This window comes from Rhinoderma darwinii, chromosome 10 (genome assembly GCF_050947455.1).
Source record: "Rhinoderma darwinii isolate aRhiDar2 chromosome 10, aRhiDar2.hap1, whole genome shotgun sequence".
Taxonomy (NCBI): Eukaryota; Metazoa; Chordata; class Amphibia; order Anura; family Rhinodermatidae; genus Rhinoderma; species Rhinoderma darwinii.
The window spans coordinates 67,808,307-67,821,806 of NC_134696.1; the positions used below are offsets into that span (position 1 = coordinate 67,808,307).

General features: G+C 40.1%; 1 protein-coding gene across 7 annotated transcripts in view; it reads right to left on the reverse strand.

The window, feature by feature from the left end:
- The window catches only part of EPN1 (epsin 1), a 185,161-nt gene that overhangs the window by 39,100 nt on the left and 132,561 nt on the right, over window positions 1-13,500 (reverse strand). For 3 of the 7 annotated variants that reach the window (XM_075840024.1, XM_075840023.1, XM_075840027.1), the window contains exon 6: window positions 7,802-7,873. The exons of the other annotated variants lie outside the window; for them this stretch is intronic. In XM_075840024.1, the coding sequence (XP_075696139.1) occupies window positions 7,802-7,873 (72 nt within the window). The remainder of the gene's footprint in view (window positions 1-7,801; window positions 7,874-13,500) is intronic. 7 annotated transcript variants of the gene reach the window in all.

The window sequence follows — 13,500 nt, forward strand, 5'->3', positions numbered from 1 at the left end:
AATAATAATTCTAAAAGTAGCAGTTTGGATATCTTTCTCAAAAAAGCTTACATTTATCAGAATCCCACCATTATGAGTTCACAACATGAAAAGTCAACACAACTTAAAAACATGGACATGACGGACGCTAAGAGAAGGCGACGTCTCAGATGAGAAGGGCCCACTGGCAGCACAGGGACTTCCTGTATCAAGATCCTTCATTAGCAAAACACTCACAAAAGCTTTTACACCCTCTGGTCACGGAGCTACAAAAGATAAAGCAGGATGTCCGCTAAATAGGACAAAGAGTAGAACAAGTGGAGACCGTTCAGACTCAAATCATTTCTCACACAGAAGCATCTTCCTCTATGTTCGTGACGTGTCAAGACCACGTGAACAAAATGATTGACTGGATGGAAGGTCAGGATAATAGGGGCAGGCACAACAATTTGTGAATTAAAGGCGCCCCTAAATCCTTGCCACCTGAATCCCCCCACATCTCAGTTATGCAACTCTTCACACAGATACTCAGCCAATTACACAGGTGAAATACCATTGAAAGAGCTCCTAAATCAAGACCTAAACCACAAGAAGCTCCTAGAGATATTATTTGCCGTTTGTTTAGCTCAAAAACCAGAGATGATATTCTGTAAGCGGCCAGGGGTCAAGAGACGATTTCCTGGGAAGGAGCCAATATACACATTTTTCAGGACTTCTCAAATATTACGCTGTCCAAGAGATGTCTCCTCAAACCACTTAGATCCTACATGCCTTCCATCTACTACCCATCCCACTCCATGGGAATTGGCAAGCCAAGGGAAAACAACCAAAGCTCGTAGACGTGCGGGCAAAATCACTCCGAAGAAACGCAACGTAGAACCAGACTGATCTGAACAGGAACACGTGAGAAAATGCTTGGAACTCTAATGTTATTTCATGCTTTGTTTCTCACTCATTCTTGAATATAGGGACTGTTTTTGCCTTACAGATTGCATACACTCTCGTCGTTTTTGGATGTCCTTACTTAAATACTAATTCCCTTTGACTCATCTCACGAAGTAAACTTTAGTGTTTGCATAACCTGTTTTCTGCATCACCTTTAGAATGTATACCCGCTCTCTATACGTTGGTACTGTATGTTAAATGTTTTGGACTTTCACCAAGACTGTGCACCTCTCCTTGGGACAACCTATACATAAGAATTAAGGTGCGTTTAAGAATTTATTGCACTATACGATAAGTCTTCATTCATAGGGAATGTAAATAGTTTTACTAAGAGGGAAGATCTGTTTCCTCCTATGGTCAGGGTATACAGAATTCCTTTTTTGACCTTACAGTTGTTGCATTTACTCTATATTTAGGAACTGCTGTTACACCAGTGTACACTTTTATGATGTACATCATCACACCTTTTCTCAGGTTTCTATGGCTTGAAGCCATGTTTTTGTATATTTGTTACTTCCTATATAGGAAAAAAAGGTGTCCTCTTTATGGCATACATGACCTACAAAGATGATTTTACACACAGCTACACAATCGTATGTGGTTTCACAGCAACTCCATGCTACACCCTCTTAGAAGTGGCTAAACCAGACATCCATTCTTACTTTCGCCATGACACACAACGTTATAAAAGGTTACATCCTACTACATTAAAGGTGTTAATGAACCAAAAACATGTAGCCAAATTCTGTCTCTTCTACATAAATTCAGTTCTCCAAGAAACACATTTCAAGCTGAACCATATTCCGGACCTTTCTAAGGTCCAAATACCCCAAATAGTTTCACAGTGCAAATCCTTCATCAGCCTCAAAAGGGGTGAGCATAGCGTTCAAAGCAACTGTTCCATTTGTTCACCCACGATCACATTCTAATTTAGAATGGAGATTCTTATTTATTAAAGGGCCATAGCGGGCTCAATGGTTTCAATAGCCAAAATATATGCTCCTAACCACCAGCAGGTTGACTGGTTGTTAAAAACCTTGGACAGATTTTGCAGAGGGTGTCTTGTTGTTGGTGGTGGTGGTGGAGGGGATTTCAACTTGGTGTTTGACCCGTTGCTAGATATATCTACTCAAAAGATCCTATATAACCTATGCACTTTGAGGAAATTTAAAACCTACCTCCACCAGCTTGATCTAATCGATATCTGACATTTGAAACACCCTCAGGACATGGACTACTCCTATTCACAAATCCATAATTCGCACCATAGATTAGACTATGTATTAGTGTCGGGTAGGGCTCTATCTAGTGTACAGTTGTCAGGCATAGACTAAATCGCCTTATCTGATCACACCCGTTACGGTGTCCGTAGATCTCGTTAATATCCCACATAGGTCTTGGACATGGACGCTCAATGAGACTGTTGGATGACCTGCAACCCGGTAACGTTTCTGTGGTTCTTACAGCAGAGCAAGCGTAATATCGTGAGATCACTCTGTAAATGACAGGTTACAGCGAGATTACGCTTGCTCTGTTGTAAATCCCACACAAACATTAGCGAAGTGTCGGGATTGTGAATAGACATCCCGTCCTGGCTGGAAGGAATGTCTATTCACTGTCTAAACACTTCAGTAACGTTAATGTGTCAGTATAAGACAGCACATAGTGATCTAGCAGGCTCTCTATGCGCGGAGTAAATGAATGGAGAGAAGTGTATGACGCAGATTGGTCACCGATTGGTCAGCGTCATACACTCCCCTGTACAATGCCCACTTGGACTAAAGTAAAAACAAGCCCAGTTGGGCATTAAGAAAGTAATTAGCATAAAGCTTAAATCGCTCCCAACATGGTGACAATAAATCGTTTTTCTAAATAAAAAGCACCTACATTATAGCGCCCATTTCCTTATGTAGGAGATAGGGCACTTATAATGTGGTGACAGAGCCTCTTTAACCAACCTCTCAAACCTAGCCCCACTAATAGAACTATTTTCGTTTTCCAGAATTATTTAGATTCCCTGACTCCATCCAGGTCGATTTCTTCACTGGCTTCCTTGCAGCCGTTATCTTATTTCATTAATACTAAGGGCCCTCCTCCAGTGTTTTGGGAAAAATTTACTGAGCACAACATATTTGAAGCGTTCAAGGACAATGATTCACTGGAGTTAACTGTATTACCAACGTGTCAGGGTTTGCCTGGTTCCTCTTTTCTGCACACTATTCACTTTCAAAAAGTTTGCACTATGTTTCAACAAAAGTTCACAACAGTCCAGGATCCCTCCTGGCTTGAAAAGTATATCTTGCTCCATAACCAAACAAAAGGGTTACTATAAACTATACTCAGGACTACTCCTGAACAGAGGAGATCACACTAGACTAAACTTTGTCCTTGCCTAGGAGAAAGAACTTGATCAGACTTTTACTAAAGATGAAATCTCCCACCTTCTAAGTAACTCTCACAGCTTCTCAAGATGTGTACAGGTGCAAGAGAACTCTTATAAAACATAGTGACCAGACGGTGTAGGATTCCAGAGTTCTTACAAAAAATTTGCCCCACAGCGTCGAATAGATGCTGGAGAGGCAACACACAGAGGTTCTCTCTCTCATCTATGGTGGTCCTTGTCCCCATATACAACCCTTTTGAATCTGATTGTAGATTGATTGTCAAATAGATTAGATGGACACCTTCTTTGATCTTATTATGGCTGCCTTCGGATGCTTTCACACCGAAAAAAAATAAAATTACTTGCTCACGCCTAACTGCCGCAAAAATGCTCATACCCTTACATTGGAGATCAGAGCAAACCCCTTCCATCACCGAATGGATTGCCAAAATTGAAATGTGTAGAATGAAGGAACTATCAAGTTGCGAATTAGATAGACATGAGAAATTCCGGGATACATGGAAACCCTGGAAACTTGCTCGCCCAGAACTAGTAAAACAAGCGTCCAGGTACATATAGATCCTTACAGTTAAAATGATATGCTTTCCCACTATTAATAAAATACTGATGTTCTCCAAAGCACTAGGTTGGCTGCTATGGTTTTAGTCCTTTATTGTCATATTTTACAACTTAAATAAATTACCCGTCACTTCCCTACCACGTAGGCATACCTCACTCATACATGTAGATCTCTAGGTATACTTTACGAAGAAGGGGACACTTGTATGTAGTTCTTATTTTAGTGTTACACTTTTATGTGAGGTGGAAATTACGGAAGACTTTATACTATTCTGCATAATGTCGTCTCTGGCTGATAAGTACCGTATATTTTCTTATTGTTAAAGCCATTTTGGTACGACCATGTACGAATGCAGAAATGTTTCTTTTCACAAGTGTTTTTAAAAAAAAAAAAAAGAAAGGCTGTTAAATAGAAACAGCAGGTGGCGCTATGGTAACATTATTTCTGGTAAGACATTTTTGTGTAAATAAAGATTGTTCATAACTTGGTGCTGGATTTAGCTATAAACAATATTCTTTATGGGACAATCCCTCTAACATATTTAAAAAACAATCAATGCGTATTTCAGGACATTTTTGCAGCAGGAACATCTGCTTTGTATGAACCTCTATGGCCTGTGCTTAGAAGGGTTCATGGTCATGTTGACAGCATCTTTGAATCAAAGCAGGCAATTTTCAATAAAATATGGACATTTAATATCTATTATTTTACATGTTATAATGAAAAAAAAAAAATTGCCATAAATGACTGGTAGGTCATTCTTTCGGAAGTACAGGGCAACCCGGATACCCATATGGCAATGCACATTGAACGCATTTTGCAGTGGCTACATGGAGAGGTGGTCATGCTTGTGCATGGCTCTCTCCACTGTAGTCTTTTGCAGTCAAGAATAAAGCAAAAAAAGGGCAAAAAACGCAGCGAAATACACTTTCTCTGCCTCCCATTGATGTCACAAGAAAGGAAAACTGCAGAAAATGGTTCTGTGTCAGAATTCATATTTCATTGTGTATTTAAAGAACACTGCAGGCTAAACTGGAAATTGAGCTTTATTTGGAGGGTTCCCTTTTAGTCTTACCCGGTTGTTAGAGATTTGCCTGCATGAGTGCTTTCCATGTAATGGTGAAAAAAGGGTGATTGACAAGGTTACATACCACGCAGCCCTGTTACCTGTAGAACATATGTACTCTTCTACATAGAGGACAGCACATAATATGGTGCTATTAACCTTGCAAACAGAGATGGATCGATAGTCATGAAGGCAGATCTTAAAAATGGGCGACTTATGTGGCGGGATCAACATTGAGCACAACTGAATTTTCAATTTCGCCCAGTGTTAAAGGACGTAACAAATGAATACACCTAGTAAGATTGCTGCATTAACAGGTACAATGAGTAGAGATGAAGTGTAACAATCGGAATACTCTGGAGGAACGGACACTTAAAAGTGCCTATAGTAGTGTTCAACGTTATTACTGAAGGAAATGACAAAAAAGCTCAAATAAAATGACAGGGAAAAAGGACAGATGAAGCAACTTAGTCTCCATGCACACGGCCGTAATTTTGGTCTATACTTGCGGATTAAAGTACGGACCCATTCATTTTTTATTGCTTATGGACACTTCCCCGTATATTTACGAGATGATGTCTGGGCCGTAGAAAGGCTCCGCAAAAAATAGGACATGTGCTATTTTTTGATTTTACGGACCATGCTCCTATATTTTATAATGGAAGCACGGCGCGCAGACGCGGGTGACTGTCCACGGCCATCCGTAGCCGTAATCACAAACCGGGATTACGGTTACGGCCGTATGCAGTGGGCCTTAAACTGTACATTTCTTACATGAACACAGAGCAATGTGCAACCATTTTCTTAAATACATTTAAAGATTGTGATTTTCCTGTGAACACTACAGGCTTTTTAGTTTGATAATAAATAGTACATAGAATAAACTAAATGCTCATTGCTTTGTGGAAGGACAGATAGAATGATATAAACAATAACGCATGCCAAAAAGCTGGAAGGGTAATGGCAGGTGTCATCTGCTTGTTAACAAGCATAAAAATATGTCTTTAAAATGTTCTCTAAGGCTGGGTTCACACGAGCATGTTACGTCTGTAATGGACGGAACGTATTTCGGCCGCAAGTCCCGGACCGAACACAGTGCAGGGAGCCGGGCTCCTAGCATCATAGTTATGTACGATGCTAGGAGTCCCTGCCTCTCCGTGGAACTACTGTCCCGTACTGAAAACACGATTACAGTACGGGACAGTTGTCCTGCAGCGAGGCAGGGACTCCTAGCATCGTACATAACTATGATGCTAGGACGCCGGTCCCTGCAGTGTGTTCGGTCCAGGACTTGCGGCCGAAAAACGTTCCGTCCATTACGGACGTAACATGCTCGTGTGAACCCAGATTTAGTGTCAAGTTCAGCGGACTGAGGCAGTCACGATCATGCACATCATTTACCACAAACACCTGAAGATTCCTTTTACTAGAAAAGAGCACTTCAAGAACCAGTGCAGGAAACCTTGCTTAAACTGAATATCCAAACAGCACAAATAATTACTTTCTGAGCAAAAAAATGAATAGATTTCTAATAGATATATATATTATATTAGAGATCTCCTAATGGAAGCCGCCCTTTAACACGTCAGTCTTCTTACCTGCCCAATTTAAGAACTGCATTGTGGTAGAATATACATGGACATACTTACCTTTTAATACCAGTTCTTCCAGAATTAAGAAACCAAAAATTTAAAAGCACAATTTTAAGATTACTTCAGAAAATCAATCACTTAAATTCAGGTTTGAATTGAATTTGACATTGTAAATGGAGAAGAATGAACTTAAGGAATATCAGTTAGTGACCCAGTAATACTACTGTAAATCAGGCATGCAGTTATGTTAGTTTTGTGAATAGACCAGTGTAAAGAACCTAACTTCCAACTACAGAACGACAATAGAACTCCGACTAAAACACATAATGAACAAGTGTAGCTCCGGTAACTTAGAACGCCAGCTATCCGGCCTGAAGTTTAGTACTAACTTTGGGGGACACTGGGAGGACCGCTTCCTTGCGAAGACCAACTCGAATGCGGAAACTATCTGCCCAGGAGCCTTGAAGGTTCGGATTCAGCGTCTGACAGTTGCCTTAGCAAGTGCACCAACCTGTAATGCCTCCTGATAGCAGTTCTAAACTTTAGGCAGAAGAGCTGACATCCTAAGACTCTGGACTATACTTGATATGGGACAGGAGAAAGTGAATTCTGAGCAGAGGGAATCAGAGACCGGGTAATGGCCCAAGAACGTAGCCTAAACGTGTAATAGGGAAATTAAAGGGGTTGTCCAAGATCAGAAAAAGGGTCTGCTTTTTATTTTTCCACGAAACAGCACCACTCTTGTCAATAGGCTGTGCCTGGTATTGTACGTCATCTCTATGCAAGTGAATGCGGCTAGGCTGCAGTACCTTACACATCCCTTGAACAAGCATGGCGCTATATGTGTGGACTAATAAATAACACGGTCACAGAAAAAATAAAAATAAAAAATATTTTAGAATTCAGATTTACAACTACACACCCAGTAAGGAATATGTCAAGTGAGGTAACAATATGGTTTGCTCAAGAGCAGGCCTTGTTCTCCAACCAATCGGTTGGCTGGGAATATATACACATTTGGAAGGTGTTGTAAGCCAGTAAAAGATACTGACTGATCTCTTCTCCAGTTCTCTCAATCCAAGCAAGTGACAAGCAGAAGGAAGAAGAAAGGGTTAGTAGACATTAGTTGCACTGCACCTCCACCCTCTATTTCTTAAATAGCAGAAGAAAAAGCAGCAGGAGTCTTGGAAGGGACTGGTTAATTATTAAAGAAGCTAATGTCATTTGGTTTTGGTACAAAAACTTGTGAGCTCTACCTTGTCATGTTCCTCTTTGCTCAAGCTAAGTGCAAGCTGAATCTGCAATTCCTCTTCGGACACAGGAGGGGGCTGGGAAAGAAAAACAAAATAAAAGCACACGACACCAGCAAGGGGAGAGGAAAAAAAAAAAAAAAAAAAAAAAGAGTAAAAAACACAACGGAATGAAAGCAGATGAAGACAGGTGAGATAAAAGACCACGTACTGACGTATATACCACAGCTTCAGAACTGCAAGTCAATAGCACAAGGTGCCGGACTTCATAAAACAATGGTAGCCATTTATTTTGACTTAAGTTTTGTACAATGCAGAAAAAATTATTAAATGAAGCCGAGTATATTGTGTCACAAAACTAAAAGGAACTAAATAAAATGTATAGATGTTTAAACTTACAAACGAACAATAAAACAAAACCAGCAAAATAGGCACATGCTGTAATGGTAGACACGGAGAAAAGGAAAAGTTAAAAATGAAACTAGGGAAGGGAGAAATCGGTTCTTGTGTCAGGTCCAGAACAGGAATTGTAAATGACGGTCCTATCTCTGGGCATAACCACTACCTATAACTTCCAGCTATTGGTGGCTGCAGCCACAGTGGAGCACAGGACAAAATCACAACTGGGTTTTTTATGGACAACCCTTGAGACTCTGACCTTCAACTGAAGCTGCTGTATGGTAGAAAACCTTCTCATAGAAGAAATATGGATTTAACAAAAAGGAATACTTCAGCTCTGGTTTCTTCAATGACGTAAATGAAGCTTCACAAGAACAAAGAGACTTCTTCTAATACACGAGTTTCTTCTTGTTATTTGGAGACGTAACGTAGATGCACTTGGCGTGAGCCAGGACATGTGTGCAGTTCGGAATATCCCCTGTTCTTTTTGCTAATGTAGTCCAAAATATTTTTATAACAGAGTTTTTTCAGAACCTCAAATGAATATATAAAAGCAAGCTCCACAGTATGAAAAAGCAGAGTTTACCATGGTCATTAATAAAGTCCTATAGAGGGTTTCGTACCAATTTATAAGAGTATTTACACCTTTGTAAGGATTTGGTTTTTAAATTAAAATCAATGTCATGTGTTTTTAAGCAATTTTCAAATTGACAAAAGGATTTTAATTTTTATGATACAGCTTCTATGTATACTGTAAGCTGCATTGTTCTCGCTCAGCCGAATCAGTCAGTTCAGCTGAACCGACGGCTGTCTGACACACAGGATTGAGCGAATATAGATCACATGAACTTAGATAATACATAGTTACATAGTTAGTACGGTTGAAAAAAAGACACATGTCCATCAAGTTCAACCAAGGGATGGGAAAGGGAAGTAAAAAATTTCTACACATAGGAGCTAATATTTTTTTATTCTTGGAAATTATCTAAGCCTTTTGTAAAGCCATCTACTGTCCCTGCTGTGACCAGCTCCTGCGGTAGGCTATTCCATAGATTCACAGTTCTCACAGTAAAGAAGGCTTGTCGCCTCTGCAGGTTGAATATTTCTTTTTCCACATGGAGGGAGTGCCCCCTTGTTTTTTGAGGGGGTTTTACATGGAACAGGATTTCACCATATTTTTTGTATGTGCCATTAATATATTTATATAAATTAATCATGTCCCCCCTTAGTAGTCTTTTTTCAAGGCTAAATAGGTTTAATTCTTTTAATCTTTCCTCATAACTTAGATTCTCTGGGCCCCTTATTAGCTTCGTTGGTCTTCTTTGTATTTTTTCCAACTCCAGGGCATCCTTTCTATGAACTGGTGCCCAGAACTGAACTGCATATTCTAGATGAGGCCTCACTAATGCTTTGTAAAGTGGTAATATTACATCTCTGTCCCGCGAGTCCATGCCTCTTTTAATACACGACAATATCCTGCTGGCCCTTGAAGCAGCTGATTGACACTGCTTGCTGTTATTTAGTTTATGATTAACAAGTACACCCAGATCCTTCTCAACAAGTGAATCCACCAGTGTAGCTCCCCCTAGGACATATGATGCATGCAAATTGTTGGTACCCAGATGAATAACTTTACATTTATCTACATTAAACTTCATTTGCCAACTGGACGCCCAAACACTTTGTTTAAATCCGCTTGCAAGCCACGAACATCTTCCATAGACTGAACTATATTACATAGCTTGGTGTCATCTGTAAAAATAGAAATAGTGCTATTAATTCCATCCTCTATATCATTAATAAATAAGTTGAATAATAGTGGTCCCAGCACTGAACCCTGGGGTACACCACTTATAACTGGGGACCATTCAGAGTAGGAATCATTGACCACAACTCTCTGGATACGGTCCTTGAGACAATTCTCAATCCAATTACAAACTATACTATCTAAACCTATAGTCCTTAATTTACCCATTAGACATCTATGAGGGACAGTGTCAAATGCCTTTGCAAAGTCCAAAAACACTATATCCACAGCGGCCCCTCTGTCTAGGCTTCTGCTCACCTCTTCAAAAAACAAAATCAGGTTAGTTTGACAATTTCTGTCCTTCGTAAAACCGTGCTGGCTGTCACTTATACAATTTTTTGTCACATAATCCTGTATATAGTCCCTCAAACATTTTCCCACGATGGATGTTAAGCTTACTAGTCTATAATTACCCGGGGAAGACCTAGAGCCCTTTTTGACAATAGGCACAACATTTGCCCTGCACCAGTCCCTTGGTACTATACCAGTCACTAGAGAATCTCTGAATATTGTGATGAGGGGGACTGAAATAACTGAACTAAGCTCTTTAAGAACTCTAGGGTGTAACCCATCTGGTGCCGGGGTCTTGTGTACATTTATTTTATTTTATTTAGCTTGGACCATATCTACATTCATCCAATTCAGTATATCAACTGATATATTAACAGCACTGGCACGACTATATCAGCTGCTCTTTCTTCTGTTGTATATACAGAGCTGAAGAACCCATTTAGCAACTCTGCCTTCTCTTGATCCCCTGTTACCAACTTCCCATTACCACTATCTAAGGGTCCTACATGTTCAGACCTTGGCTTTTTTGCATTTACATACTTGAAGAAATTTTGGGGATTTGTTTTACTATCCATGGCCACCTGCCTTTCGTTTTATATTTTTGCTAATTTGATTACATTTTTACAGATTTTATTACGCTCTTTATAATTTAGAAAGCCTCAGATTTGTATTTTTCAAATGCACTTTTTTTTTTGTTATGTATTGCCCTTTTTACAGAAGGTGTAAGCCATGTGGGGTTTAATTTTAGTCGTTTATACTTGTTACCTATAGGAATAAATCTTGCACTATAATTACCCAAAGTAGATTTGAAAATCTCCCACTTATCATTTGTACCATTAGTTGACATTAGTTCTTCCCAGTCTATTTGCTAAATTGCAGCCCTCATCCTGGGGAAATTGTCCTTTTTAACATTAAAGGCATGGTGTCGCCCCAAAAACATGTTTTTTTTTTAAAATTTAAACATTTAGTGTGTGGGTGATTAAACATTGTTCAAATTTTTTTTATTTTTTTCGCGAGTCAGGAAATATTATAAATTTTTTCAAATTTATAATACTACCCATTTTTGGTCACTAGATGGAGCTGTTTGGAGCTAGTTCCCAAAATTGCAGCATTGCAACATTGGGTTAAAAGCTCTCGCTCTAGTGAGCTCTCAGCATCCCCCCCTCCTTTATCCTGGCTAGTGCCGGGATAAACGAGGGGTTGGAAAGGTTTAACCTCCTACACTGTGTGTCGCCATTTTTTGAGGTAACCCACAGTGTAGTAGGTTTACATACAGTAGTAAACACACACAAACACTAACATACATTGAAATCGCTTACCTGCTCCTGCCGCCGCGGCTCCCTCCGGCCCGTCCGCTCCCTTTGCTGCCGCTGTTCCATGTGCACTTGTCCGGAAGCCGCGACCGGAAGTAGTAATATTACTGTCCAGCCGCGACTTCCGGTCCACAGGAAAATGGCGCCGGACGGCGCCAATTTCGAATAGGACTGTGTGGGAGCGGCGCATGCGCAGTTCCCACACAGACGCCGTACACGGCAGTCAATGGGACGGGAGCCGTTCGCAGTCCCTATGGGACTGTGGCTGCCGTATTCCATGTCTGTGTGTGTCGTTAATCGACACACACAGAAATGGAACAAAAAATGGCAGCCCCCATAGGGAAGAAAAAGTGTGAAAATAAGAAACAGTAAAACACAAACACACAAATGAAAATAAACGTTTATATGAAGGCACTAACATCTTTAACATATAAAAAAATTATTTGTGATGACACTGTTCCTTTAAGTGTTTTTGTCCTCCCAGCTTGTTTGTTTTTTACATAGTTACATAGTTGATAAGGTTGAAAAAAGACAAAGGTCCATCAAGTCCAACCTATAATCCTACCGTGCTAACCAAAGGAATGGAAAGTCACCATGAGGTTGATGCCAATTGCCTCATTAGGGTAAAAATTCCTCCCAGTCACTAAATATGGAAAATGTAGAATAAACCCCTGGATCAACGTCCCATCTCCAGAATCTAGTACTCATAACCTGTAATAATATATTTTTCAAAAAGGCATCAAAGCCCTTCTTGAACTTGTTCAAAGAATCAACCATCACAACATCCTGTGGCAGAGAGTTCCATAGACTCACTGCTCTCATAGTAAAGAATCCCAGTCTGTGACAGTGGTGAAACCTTTTCTCCTCTAGACGTAGAGGATGTCCCCTTGTCCTTGTTACAGGCCGAGGCGTAAAAAGGTCATTAGAAAGATCTATGTACTGTCCAACTATATATTTGTACATTGTAATTTGATCGCCCCTAAGCCGTCTTTTTTTTCTAAACTGAATAGCCCGAACTTTGAAAACCTTTCTGGTACTGGAATCCACCCATTCCCTTAATTACTTTGGTCGCGCTTCTTTGCACCCGTTCTAGTTCAGCCATGTCCTTCTTATGCACAGGTGCCCAAAATTGTACACAATATTCCATGTGTTGTCTGACTAGTGATTTGTATACAGGCAAACCGATGTTCTTGTCACGAGCATCAATGCCTCCTTTGATGCATCCCATGATTTTATTTGCCTTGGCAGCAGCTGTCTGGCACTCGCTGCTAAAGGTAAATGCACTGTCCACAAATATCCCCAAATCTCTTTCAGTAGTAGTTTTACCAAGTGTTTTACCATTTAATCCATAATTGTAAAATCTGTTTCCTCGGCCCAAGTGAATAACCTTACATTTATCCACATTAAATTTTATTTGCCATTTCTCTGCCCAAACCTCCAGCTTCCCCAAATCCCTCTGTAATATTACATTATCCTCCTCTGTGTTGACTACTTTACAGAGCTTATCTTCAAATACTGAAATTATACTCCGTAAACCCTCTACAGGGTCATTTATAAACATTAAAAAGAAGAGGACCCAATACTAACCCCTGTGGAATCCCACTGGTAACTGTGACCCACCCTAAGGATGTACCATTAATAACCACCGTCTGTTCTCTATCACTGAGCCAGTTGTTGACCCAATTACATATATTTTCCCCCAGTCCCTGCATTTTCATTTTATATGCCAACCTTTTATGCAGCACAGTATCAAACGTCTTTGAAAAGTCTAGATACACCACATCCACAGCCTTACCCTGGTCCAGTGTAGAACTTACCTCCTCATAGATGCTAATCATATTAGTTTGACAGGACTGATCCCCCATAAACCCATGCTGATGCTGCATAACAGTTTA